The sequence below is a fragment of the Citrus sinensis genome, chromosome 3 (genome assembly GCF_022201045.2).
Source record: "Citrus sinensis cultivar Valencia sweet orange chromosome 3, DVS_A1.0, whole genome shotgun sequence".
Taxonomy (NCBI): Eukaryota; Viridiplantae; Streptophyta; class Magnoliopsida; order Sapindales; family Rutaceae; genus Citrus; species Citrus sinensis.
The window spans coordinates 44,880,400-44,893,664 of record NC_068558.1 but is presented as its reverse complement, the minus strand read 5'-3'; the positions used below and the strand labels follow the sequence as shown (position 1 = coordinate 44,893,664).

The 13,265-nt window shown below is 35.9% G+C and overlaps 4 protein-coding genes across 5 annotated transcripts; 2 read left to right on the top strand and 2 right to left on the bottom strand.

The window, feature by feature from the left end:
- Positions 1–920: 920 nt before the first annotated feature.
- On the bottom strand, positions 921–1,687 carry LOC102608431 (monothiol glutaredoxin-S1). Its single transcript, XM_006479823.4, has one exon. The coding sequence runs from the start codon at positions 1,500–1,502 to the stop codon at positions 1,191–1,193; it is 312 nt and encodes a 103-aa protein (XP_006479886.1). The 5' UTR covers positions 1,503–1,687; the 3' UTR covers positions 921–1,190.
- Positions 1,688–3,617: 1,930 nt separating this feature from the next.
- LOC102607950 (OVARIAN TUMOR DOMAIN-containing deubiquitinating enzyme 5) lies at positions 3,618–6,172 on the bottom strand. Of its 2 annotated transcripts, none has more exons than XM_006479821.4 (3): positions 6,009–6,172; positions 5,064–5,175; positions 3,618–4,604 (listed from the first exon to the last, which is right to left on the bottom strand). In XM_006479821.4, exons 2-3 carry the CDS (start codon positions 5,165–5,167, stop codon positions 3,740–3,742), a joined length of 969 nt encoding a protein of 322 aa, XP_006479884.1. In that variant the 5' UTR covers positions 5,168–5,175; positions 6,009–6,172; the 3' UTR covers positions 3,618–3,739. The 2 variants fall into 2 exon arrangements, with proteins under 2 accessions (XP_006479884.1, XP_052293898.1); XM_052437938.1 differs by lacking the exon at positions 6,009–6,172 and adding an exon at positions 5,846–5,900.
- Positions 6,173–9,187: 3,015 nt separating this feature from the next.
- Positions 9,188–10,354, top strand: LOC102607653 (glutaredoxin-C11). The gene has a single exon (XM_006479820.4). It carries the CDS (start codon positions 9,869–9,871, stop codon positions 10,175–10,177), a length of 309 nt encoding a protein of 102 aa, XP_006479883.1. The 5' UTR covers positions 9,188–9,868; the 3' UTR covers positions 10,178–10,354.
- A 1,192-nt stretch (positions 10,355–11,546) lies between these two features.
- Positions 11,547–12,444, top strand: LOC102607358 (monothiol glutaredoxin-S9). The gene has a single exon (XM_006479819.4). The coding sequence runs from the start codon at positions 11,945–11,947 to the stop codon at positions 12,248–12,250; it is 306 nt and encodes a 101-aa protein (XP_006479882.1). The 5' UTR covers positions 11,547–11,944; the 3' UTR covers positions 12,251–12,444.
- Positions 12,445–13,265: the final 821 nt, after the last annotated feature.

Here is a 13,265-nt window from a genome sequence, read left to right as displayed (position 1 = left end):
CAGATTCCTTAGGCATAGAACTTTTATAATGCACTTAAGTTTACTAATAAGCCTCTTACCCACTTATCACAAGTCTATTTATAGATATTTGACTTTGAGTTCTATCACATTGAATCCTAAAGATAGAGAATATATGCTTAAGAGATAGGAGAATAAAATCACTTAGATTTAATTTGGTGTGTTTTACAATTGAACAAGGAAGTCAATATATAGAGGTTTGAATATGGAAGCCAATATATATAGATTTCATGGGAGGGCATTAGTTAGTTAAAAATCTCATGTGAGATTTTCTTCATTTTTCACGCCAATAGGTGCTATTTGAGACCTAATTTCTCATTTATCCAAATACCAATTTAAGCGTTTTATGATTTGCTGCAAAGAGCTCATAGAGGAGATTCTGAATCATCCACACATGTATATTTTTTCAATATTTATCTTGCTCAAAATTGGCCTCAAAATAGCCTCTTTATGGTATTTTTGTAACAGTTAATTTGCAATCAATTCATCTGCACGAGAGCCGCAATCAATTACTATATTCTCGCTGTATATATTTTGAAAATTAAAAGTTGAAGGAGTTTTGAGTTCTGATCTTCTGTCCCGCGTGATATGATTTTACTGACTTTCTTCTCTTAACCCAACTGCTTACAAGAATTAAATTCATTATATGCAATGTGTTCGGTAATTAATTATCTTCCAAGTTGACTGAGGGGAAGGCATCTTGCTTAATTAGTAACTAAAGAGGTTTGCATATATAATCTTCATTTATATATGTAGGCGTAGCTAATATACGGCATTTTAACATTTTTACATATAATATACAATAATATTATTTGTACTTAGTTGATATATACTATATAAGAAAGGTATAACATGCATACTTGAATATATATATAGAGAGAGAGCAGAAGAGAAGACATGAATTGAATAACCATAATCCGTAATTAATACAACAAATATTTGAGCCATTTTAATAATGGAAGATAACATAATATTCATCAAGAGCTATCTAGGTTACATGAATATGGATAGAAAATAAAGTCCACATGAACTTACAAATTAAGCTATCATGAAATCGTCTCCATTATGCATGGTGTAAAACTAGCTAGCTAATAACAGAGGCGTCAGAAATATAAAACTTTGAAATAAAATAACTAGTACTATAAATAAACTAGAATGGATGTCATGATGGATCAAATCCAAATGGCTCCGGCCCTTATAAGCAAATGGCTGAGCTGGTTGGTAACTTGGAGGCTCATGACCTGCTTGGCACCACCAACAAGCTGCTGGCCAATGAACACTGCCGGTACAATCGGTTGACACCCAAGCTGCACCAGCTCCCTCTCTATCTGCCGTCCATTTGGAATTTCATCTAGCTCGTATACCGTTGGATTCGCCCCGAAGCTGCAGATCAGTGCCTTTATGGCATGGCTCATCGAGCATGAGCTCCTGCTGAATATCACCACTGGCCTTTCTGCTACCATCCTTGTCACCGCCGTCTCCATTCTTTATTGATGTTTATTTACCACTAACTAAAACAAAACAAGTATATTGTGAGAAAATTAACGCAAATTAATTCAAGTTTTCTACATATGAGATCGGACTACTAGGTAGTGTGTGTTGAGGATTAGGCTTTGCTTGCTGTGAGAAACTTGAGCTGCATTGACGTCTATTTATAGTTGCCAGTAAAGTGTATGCTAATAATGCTTGGCATGAAAATTAAAGGAATCTAGATTGTTGCAAAATAAAAGATGTTCGATTCCGAACTGCCCAGAATTATTATTTTATGATAAAGATTAAAGACCCATTAGCAGTAGTATTGCAGATATATATAACAACTTGCACAATATCTGTAAATAAGCAGCAGCATTTGCTTGCACGCTTGTATATAATCACTCTATCAACTGAAATATTGCACGGTAATAATGCGATTATGACTAGGAATCATACTGCATCACTTAATTTCTCAGCAATACTATCTACAGCATAGTAGTGGTACCCCGAGATATGAGTACGGATTTGACGAAAGCAGGTGGGCAAAAATAAATAACTAATTATTATAGCAAAAAAAGAAACTTGGAAGGATAATAAGCTTAATCATTTAAGTTGATTTTCCCCAAAACAGCAACTTAATGAATTCCAAAGCAACGGCTATTTAAGTAGAATAATTAACTTTATTTTCTCTCTACACCATGCAGGCATGCTTAAATGGAAAGAAATGCCACTATGATATTGTTAATTATAAATCATACTGTATATGATCAGTCAGTGGAATATATATATATATTCTCATTATCGTCACTCAGATTGGTAAAGTGTTTGTTACTTTCATACTTTGCTTAATTAAGATAGCTAAAAATCTCTTTGACGGGTCATTGACCAAGGAAACCGCAAAAGTATGATCTTGGAAACTTTTATCCAAAGTTTATTTTATATTTAAATTAGACTATTCAAAATATCAAGTCAAGATGCCAGTACTAATTAGCACGCTGCACACAATGATATGATGCTTTCGGTGAAAAATGATTTTAAGTAAATATTCCATTTTTTTCCTTTTGAATGATATTAGGCAATAGGCATTAGATTATAATATTCTAATTATATTTATTATATTTATGCTTTCCGTATTCAGACAGACATCGTCGGGGATGATGCATTTCTTTTTGTTGTTTACTTCTTGTTCGCATACTGTCAAGTACAGGATTGAGCCACGCAGCCGCATCCCATAAAAGTTATTGATCATCTAAAGTGGATGCGGGGATCATCTTCAGTTTCCGTAATTGGCCTAGAGCAAAGCGAAAGGCCAAATGTGAATAGGTCTCCACTTAGCCTAAAGCATTATCTTTGCCTAGTGCAGTAAGTTCTCATCGAATTATCGTATCCCAATGTGCAGATTACGATCCGCATCGCGTGAAATGGATATCAGTGTCACAGGATTCCATTGAGAGCATCTTCGTATATGAGCTGTTCTCATATGCTGTTTGAGACAGAAACAAATGCTTTCCTGTCATCCACGGAACATGGGGTCGCAAATTATTCCATCCGCGGGGCGCGGGGGGGGGGGAGACCTGGATTTGTATCATATGAATGAGTTCATCAAAAATAAATTTTAAGAGTCATTTTATGAATTATTGTGAAACTAATTCTTTTGTTTCACCCAATAGTCAGATACTCGGCATCTATTGCACTGATCTGGTGATGGCTTTCTAACATAACCCAGAAATAGTCGGAGACACCAGGCTGATTAGACCTGGCGTGTTACATAATACACATGAAACCGAAGTAGCTGATGAATGTATCAGCACCATACAACCATACTAAACCATATTAGAATAATTGATAAACCCTATGACCAAATTGCAGTGCCGTGCAACTCTCCCTAACCCATAGCTCTTTTTATTTTATTATTATGCCTCTCTCTTCCAACGGGCCTGAGTAGGGGATATGACACCCTTCTCCTATCCCAATATCCCAGGTGCATAACTGAACAACCCAACTGAATATCCTTCTAGAATAATTTATATCCTGAATATTTCCTGATATACTTAAGCACCTGCCCAATATAAGAAGCCCATGCATGTTCAAGCCAAATCATAAAAGTTTCAAGAGAGCACACAGAATAATGCAAATCACTAAAACTTATGATTTAATTTAGGAACCATGTTCTTTCAAACCACTAATGAAGAAAAAGAGAATGTGCACATAAAAGCAGCTTTCCATAATGTTGCAACAATACCTCTGGTCAAATTGGGATGACGGAATTATAGTGCTCGCCAAGACCAAATGCATGTCTATGGTATGACAGTATAATACTTGAACCAGACGAATCAGACCCACCATTGGAATACTCCTTTCCCATTTCCACATCAGGGAAGGATCCTGAATATATCATGATATGCTTTCTCAGGCAATGAGTTAAGGCTCTTAGTTCAAGCTCCCCTCCCCAAGCTGCGGTTGACTCAACTTCTTTACAGTAGTTCTCAAATCTCTCTACTTGTGATTGAGCAGACTCTTCACCTATCATATTTTCAGAAAGATAAAAAGGTAGGAAATCAGATGAATGATCTCTCATATAGGCAGCCACCATTTGTCGAAGCTGTTGGAAATTATAAGGAGAAGCACCTCCTGACAGGTGAGCCAGCTGATCCTCAACAGCTCTATAGAGGCAGTGCCCATCTGGCTTAATGTCATTAACAGTCAATCCCAGGGGTCCAAGCTTTTTCTCCAATTTCTCATCTTCCACTGTTCGGTCACTGACAATGTTGCTCTGCTCTTCTTGAATTCTCTGCTCCCTTGCTGCTTCCTGTTGAGCTCTTTTCTCTCGCCTCTTTGTACCCTTGCTTGGCTTAGCCTGGTCATGTTGGCTGATGACTGTAACCCCAGCTACTGCCTTCACCAAATTGTCAAGATTGCTTTTCTCATTTCCATTACTACTGCTATAGCCTAATGAAGCAAGTTCTTTAGCATGTTTTTCCCTAAGCTTTGCAGAGAGTCGAGATATCTCCTCCTCCACCTGCTTCTTCTTTGCTTTCTGTTCAGCCTTGCTACCCTTGGCTGCTGCCTTTTTCAGTTCAGTTTCCTTGTTCTGCAGCTGAGAAATTTCTTTCCTGAAGACAATAAAACATTAAATTCACCATGGAGTAGCATGAAAAATCCTAAGAAAAAGTTTCCAAGAAGAAAACACATGGTTTTAAAGTAGAAACTCTATTATGATTCATGAAACAACGGGCAAAGATACTACTATTACACACAAATGGCAGAAAGCTTTCAAACAACAAATTTCAAAAACAAACGAAATCTAGAGAATTCAACTATAAACATAAGATAGTTGTATGTCCATCAAACTTAATGGAACTGGTAAAAATGTTTTGTGCAACGACTTGAAGATTTTGGTCAACTTTAATAATCTGATAATCATGGTTATGCCTTTGACTTCAGCTATAAATATAAGATTCCAAAATGCTGTGCAAAATTTGTGAACTAGTGTACATTCAGAGGAAATGCCAGAAGCACTTTAATATTTTAAAGAGAGAACTCATAATGTAGATTAGAAATAACAAAATTACCTGTGCCTAGAAAGCATTTCATCACGAGTTTCCTGCTTCTTTTGAGATGCATCACCAGAGTGGGCTTCAGATGGTGTCTCCTCTATTTCTTGAGTGTCTGCCATTTGAGTCCCTAAGATCAAGGTAGACAATCTTACAGAGAACATCATTCTCCAAAAATAATTTACAACACACTAAGCCATATCATGCTTACTAAAAGAAGTGCGACATCAAATTCAAATGGTAAAAAATGCAGGTAGTTTGGAACAGATTTTATATATCCATCAAAAATGAAATGTGAAATACCATATTTGCAGTGGCCACACTGATTAATTTTCTTTTATACGCTAACATAATGAGACAAAATGATGAGTTTCATTCAGTACACAGAGATGAAGACCATTATTTAAAGCATGTCCAATTACAAACCTTCAGACACAAGAATTAATTCCAGATATAACACAAGTCAGAATCAATTTCACAAGCTATAAACAAATTACAACACAATCTTATAGAATTTAACCTTGAAAACACAATGATATTACAAGCAGACTCAACCAAGGATTATTTTATATCTAAAATTAATATACCACAATTATGTAATCTTCACGAGTCTCAAAGTTTTAACAATCAACCATCAAGGAAAGAAGCGGCTAAGAGTTAATTAGCTTATGAGAGAGTAAAAGAAATCCCAACCCATCTAAGCAAATTACATAAAGTTCAATTGGGCTCCATTATACATATCTAAGCAAATAGCAAGCTACAGATACATAAGCCTATCAGTTTCCCAAAGGGGTATTCACCTAGCATATGAAAATTCCCTCTTTCGGATATTTCGTACATCAATGCACAGAAACTAAAAAGATTTGAGATTAAAATGTCGATTACTAGAACTAGTTACTTGTGATTACTAATTATACGTTACTCACGAAGTGATGGAAACTGTAAAGAGAGAAAAGATCTGACCTGAGGAGAAAGCAGCAACAGAGAGTATGCTTTTAGGGCTATCGTTGTTTTTCACCCCAATTTAGCTTTGTTACTGCTTAATTTGCTGATACTAATTTATTATTTTTATTTCAATAAATATTTTTCTATTTATTTTCCTTCCTCTTTAAAAAACACTGGATTAAAACTTTTATAAATAAAAATTAATGGAAGAAAACGATGCTACGTGTTCACGGGCTAAAAATTTAATTTAGTTTGACCTTATTATCCTTCGGCTTCTCAACCAACAATAAGAGCTGATCTTCTTACACCCTTCAAAATTCCTCATAAAACCCCTTTTCCATGCAAATTACCTAAATATCCAAAGTTATATTAATTGATTTTTTTTTATTTGGATTAGTAATTCAATTCAACACTTCAAGTAAATTTTCTTTTAAATAATATTAACATAGTTTATAGGATTCAGTTATGGTACCACAGGGTACCCTACCACTGCTTTTATCTTTTGTTGCAGCTTTGTTGTAAATTTTTATAGAACCCCTTTTACTCATTTTTATTTAAACTTTCATTCACAAATATTAAGTTAATTTCTCCCAAAGCCGTGAATCCTTAAAGTGCCGATCAACGGCAAATCGGCTCCCCCAGTGGTTGTTGTTGGTTGGAAAAGACAGAGGAAATTGTGGGGAACAAAACCCAAGTGGTGGCGTCACCAGAAACTGGCGAAATCACGGCGAATTGAAACGGCAATTTTGCGGCTCTTCACAGCTTCGATCGACAGCTTTCCAAACGCTTTCCGGCGACAAGGGTGGTATGGAGATGACCGGCGTTGCACGAGCTTCTGATCAGTACCAACCTTGCCCGATGGAGTGGCCGAAAACAGAAAGGAAATTTGGATCGGGTTCGTGGTTCAGGTCGACTCGATTCCTTTTGGGACAAGGATGGCATGGAGATGACCGGCGTCGTACGGGCTTCCGATCAGTACCAACCTTGGTTGGTGGAGTGGCCGAAATTCGAGTCAAGTTCGCGGGTATTGTGATAAAGAGAGAGGTATTGTGATACAAGTGCAATATAGAATAAAAATTTGTAAATAGTAAATAGTATAAGATGCTAACTAAAATATTCATATGGATGCAGTAGAAATTAACTTAATATTTGTGAAGGAAAGTTTAAATAAAAATGAGCAAAAGGGGTTCTATGAAAATTTACAACAAAACTGGCACAAAAGACAAAAGTAGTGGTACGGTATCACGTGATACCGTAGCTGGATCCTAGTTTATATTCCAATTTTGAATTTTTTTAAAAAAATATTTTTTTTGAAAAACCTATAAGAGTTTAGAGTTATAAGGATAATAATTCTATAATAAGAAGAAAATAACCTAAAATTTTAAGATTTTTATGTATTTTATAAATAAAAACGAAATATTTTTTCAAAGTAAATTTTTTTGGGAAGATGGTTAGCTCTAATTTATAGGTTTGTATTTTGACTTCTATTTCATAAATTAAACCGGCGTTTATGAGTAAATAAAAATCAGAAGGGGGTGTTAAAAGAATTTTGGAGGGGCGTTAAGATCTCTACCCTACTCATAATTCATATTTGGCCCATGTCAGCCCATTAAAGATTTATAACCAGATCCAGATTCATCCCTTTTTCCCATTCAAGACAATTAAAAAATAAAATAAAGTACTTCTCAAAAAAAAAAAAAAAGTAAAATCATTTTTTGTCCCTGTTGAGAGTTGAGTTTTTGTAGACTTCACCATAAGAATTTCTCTAGTTTTCTCTGCTCGTCAAGGAATGTAAAATATACCACAGGAACTAATCTCACAGTATACTAATCAAATTCAATGAATTATGTTATTTAAAAGCAATAAGATTTTTTTTATTTTTTTCTTTTTTGGTGGTGAGAAATGAGTTTACATTAAGGGACTCCAAAGGTATTTTATCAACTGGCCAAAGGGTTAATTGTATTGACAAAACTAAGTTAAATTTGAATTCATAATCTAAGTTTTAGAAATAGATATCCGACCATAGTGTTCCAGAAATAGACATTCAAAATTCTTTTAAATAGATCGAATTCATTATCAGAAAGGAGTTTAGATATTAACTTTTACAAGTAATAAGGTCTAATTGGTTATTCTGCAAATCTTAAAGATTTGTGCATCTTTTATCCCTATTTTTCAAGATGAAATTCTATTTCATGTTTCCCTGTTTCTAAAGTTGGAAAAATTTTAAAATACCTCTAAGATACCGTGTCAACGGTACAACAAATAAATGATATTATTACTTGTGTGCATGTATTTTGAAAAATCAACATACAAGTGATAATTATATAAAATTTAACCACATGTGTTATACATGTATTAATTGATTGTATTATATTTGATGTATTCTAAAATATCTACAGAACTTGACATTCCTTCGTATAATCATCTTGAAAGCTTCATCTGCTTTTGTTCTTATTCTCCTAATCTTCTCCAACCACTGAGGATATATATGAATTTAGAATAAGATTGTAGATATTAACACGCCGATTATTCTATATACCTTGAAACAAGATTCTTGCATATTGACGATCAAGCTGAAGAAGAAGAAGAAGATGAGTCGTGTATCTAGCTAGGCCTAAGATTCCTTGATGATATATAAGCACCAACCAAGTAGGTCTTTTTGTTTTTCGTCTCTTCTTTTTTCTGTTCAAGTCTTGACCTTTCACATTTTTGCAGGGGCAATGCACCAATCAACTCTAAATTTCTTTTCGAATAAGCAGAGAGATTTTTTCACTTTTCTTGCATCTTTAACAGAAACAATGCAAGAAAAGAATTCGACAACTGGCAATTTGGAGAGGTGAACGGTGATTTGTGCCGTTACCAGAACTTTTTAATTTGCACCATGTGTTTGATGAGAGGACCAATGCCCACCAAAAAAAAAAAAAAAAAAAAAAGTTTAGAATTGGATAAACACTATTTATCTTTCGCTCCATATCAGCAAACTGACACTACCAATCCAAATAGAAAAGAATAAAATTTCAAAGCTGCCCATCTTTTTTGAACCGCATCATCATTCATTATGCAATTATAATTTTGTTGTCAACGCATGATCACGTTAGACATTATCTCAATATGATATAAATAAATAAATAAAAAATGTCATGCTGTTGAAGCAATTGCATCTAAGTTTAACAGAACCCTTTTGCAGGTCTTTTGACATTCCAAAATTTAGTATTCTAGAAGGATTCTTCATTTTGGATGGTCATGCTTTGAGTTTGATATCAACAAAAGTAACTACAAAGATAGTGTTTTATATTCGTATGATTATTTTAGTTTGCGACGCTACCAATGAGAGCCGAAAGTGTGCTTCTGCTTACAATTTTTAATTATATAACTTCGGTTCCAAGACTGTTCATTCTAGCTGTACGGACATTCCCGAGGGATTTAGATTATCGATATGGTTGATGAAAAGGCAAGTTGTTTATAGAACAAAAGGGTCACGATCAAGCAAATCTTAAGGTGGCATTTTTCTTATCCAACAAATATCTCAAGGAACTTCTTCTTTTTATCCTCTGCATTTTGTAATGGATTAAACAATGTAATCCCACCACCCCACCGTTTGTTATAAATAAGGGTTGTTGAAATCTCAAAGTCCACCATACCTAAGCCTCAAGCACAAAGTTTCCTGCACTCACTTTGCTCACTTGCCTCCAGCTACTAGCTACTTCTCTTCTTCTTCTTCTTCTTCTTCTTCTTCTTCTCTTCTTCTTCTTCTTCTTCTTCTTTTGTGGTTGCTGTTTTTCGTTTCTATTATCACTTAGCTGCATTGCTAGTGATATCTTTGCTCTTTCATTTGCTTTTGATCAAGTACTTTGCAGAATCGAGCGAAGCTTGTGGATATGGACAGAGTGAGAGATTTAGCATCAAAGAAGGCAGCCGTGATTTTCACCAAGAGCTCCTGCTGCATGTGCCACAGCATCAAGACACTTTTTTATGAGCTTGGTGCAAGCCCTGCAATTCATGAGCTTGATCAAGATGCCAATGGAAGGGAGATTGAGTGGGCTTTGCGAGCGTTAGGCTGTAATCCCTCAGTCCCGGCTGTGTTCATAGGAGGAAGATACGTAGGTTCAGCGAAAGATGTCATATCCCTCCATGTCGATGGATCCCTGAAGCAAATGCTCATAGATGCAAGGGCCATCTGGTTCTAGCATCTTCAGAACAATCCTCATACTCCAAGAATCCAAATTTTAGGAACATGAAAATAGCTCTAATGCCAAGTTGAAAGCAAATGATGTCTTATGAGCTTTGCCTTCTCTTGAGTTTCTAGACTACATTGTATGAGCAAATATTATACTCAATGAAAATAGCATAAAGAGTTTTTGCAAGCACTTGCAAATTAAGATAATATCTTACTTTCATTCCCATGCATAATGAAAATGCATCACAAAACAGGACAACGAATTTATCGAAAGCCTTTAACTGTGTATGATTCTTTCGTGATAGAAAGAAGGGTAAGGCACTCATAAACCTGCACTCTTAAATCAAAAGAACATTAATGAGATTGATACTCTGCAAGCTAATCAGAAATGTCCCAATGAAAAACTTATCTACTTATTGATTCAATCCCCTGTATCATAAATTGACATCGTATTAAAAAGGTGGCCCACTGGCGTTTGCCACCACCCAACTGATAAAGTAAATGCTTGTGGATTATCTTATGTACTAGCCTTTAATCACAATAGTAGCAATGGGATGAGTTGTGTTATTTCTGGTTTGTGGTGAAAGAGATGCCAATCATTACTTAGCATGCTAGCTGCCAAGTAATTACTGAGCCATGTGCATTGTCTCTTGCTTAAGTGAGGGACAAAAAGAAGGCGCTAAAATCTTCATGTCCCCTTGGAATTCTGCCACTTGCGAAAAGCCAACAACTTTCACCTCAGCAGATAACTAAGAATACACAGAATTTCCTTAAAGAACAACATGCATACATAATATATTCTTACTTATATGCTTCCACAGTTTTCCCTATGCAGATATATACTTTGATGTGCATGTTAAATATAGAAGGATTCATCAATCCATGAGAATAATACAATAACAATTTCTATAGTATGTACGTATAAAGCTTACATCCAGTCTTGTTCAAGGAAGTGTTGCATTGTTGTTATATACTTACTGTGAGTACGTGACTAGAGCTTGATGTGCTCATTTGGGAGGAGGAATCATTGCAAGTTGGTGGGCGCAGCACACACTAATCACCGAAAGCCATCTCATTTCACATCTTTCTTCATAAGGATTCAAAGAAGGTGATTGCGAGAATCTGGTATAAATTGACATGCCTGATGGAATTTTCTACTTTTGTTGCATCATGATAGAAAGCATACTTTTGTTCCATAAAATCTGCAGAAGGTTGAACATATGGTCAAGAACCTGTATACGTCGGTACCTATAAACTGGTTGTACCAATTCCACCACTTGATCATTCTACCGTCCGTTAAAATTGAAAAGATTACATATTATTCCACATATCAGAAGGCTCCAGGTTTAGAGTCACTCAACCTAATTAACCGAGAAGCGTGTGAACAGAAAATGAGAATGCAAGTTGTTCAGTCCATACGAATACAGTAGTCTCTGTCCCGGTAAAGCTACTTTATTAATTTGGCATCTAAAGAAAGCACGTCCTGTTTTGAATGTTCTTCTTCAAACAAAGGAGTCCAACTTGTTGTCCCTATAAATAGGGCAGCGTTAGTGCTGTATTCAAACAACCTTAAGCTTTAAATCCTTTTCTCCCTTGCTCACTTTTCCTTCTCTCAAATCCTTCCTCACCATCACCACCCCGAATTCAACTAGAGTTCGGTTTGATGGTATATAGGTTTTAAGTGAACTCTACGTAACCCGAGGACTTCTCTGTGTTTAACATTTCCCGTCCCGTGATACTTCAATCTTTAAGTAAGGGAGAAGCCACTCTTATCGTCATGGACAAGGTGACAAGGTTGGCCTCAGAGAAAGGAGTAGTAATATTCAGCAAGAGCTCGTGTTGCCTCTGCTATGCAGTCAACATTCTATTTCAGGAACTTGGTGTCCACCCTATGGTTTATGAGATTGACCAAGATCCTGAAGGCAAGGAAATGGAGAAAGCTCTGATGAGGATGGGTTGTAACGCGCCCGTTCCAGCAGTGTTCATTTCTGGACAGCTTGTGGGATCCACCAATGAAGTCATGTCTCTCCATCTAAGTGGCAATCTGATTCCGCTGCTGAAGCCTTACCAGCCTTTCTCTTAATCTAAACTACTCTGAATGTCACAATCTCATTGGCGAATAAATTCGGCACCAATTAGTAGTTGTAGTGTGCTCAGTGATGTGTAGCAGTCTATATAGCTGGTTGTGTTTCGAGTACTTCATAGCTTTGAATTAGCTATAACATGTGTTTGTAATGTGCTTCCTTTTATTAATGAAAGTAGCTTTATATACTTTTATTTATGTGATCTCACTTTCCGAACGATTTTAAATAATTTGGAGAATCTGTTACTTGAAGCTTTAACCGCGACCCTGCTCTTTTCTGCTCCAATTCATGAACTGTAAAGTAGTAATAGAAATGATTATCAATTTCGCCATCTCCTTTTATGATTCTACAATTCCAGATATACATCCGCAAAAGTGACTGAACGTTCTACAATTCCAGATATACATCCGAAAAAGTGACTGAATGTTTCAATCAGAGCATTATGATAAAATTAAATGTGATCAATATCTCGAAATCAACCCCCCAAAAAAAATTACTGTGCTGGCGAACTTGGCCCAGAAAAATAAAGTTACAGCAAGGAGAGAATTTTGAGGTCCTCAACACTTAAAATTCCAGGGGATTCCTCCACGTAAGCAATTGAAAATTCTCAACTTTTTCTAGAGTGTGCGCTCTGTGTGTGAAGAAATTTTAGAATACATCTGAGATATCATTTCAGTCATACAATAAGTAAATGACGTTATGACATATGTGCATTTATTTAGAAAAATCATCATGCAAATAGTAGTTATATTAAATTCAACTACAGTGGTTCGGCACTCTCACTCCTTAAGAGAGATCAGGGGTTCAAGCCCCGCTCTCGTATGAAGTCACCACTTTGGCCAACACTTTATCCCTTACGGGCCGACCCGGTGCAAGCGGAGATTTGTCTAGGTTGTGGTACGGGCTTAAAGGTGCCTCCCACAGTTGGAACTCACTTAGGACCACCTCGTGGTTTAGACAAAAAAAAAAAAAAAAATCAACTACATATATCATGCATGCATCAATTGGTACCTC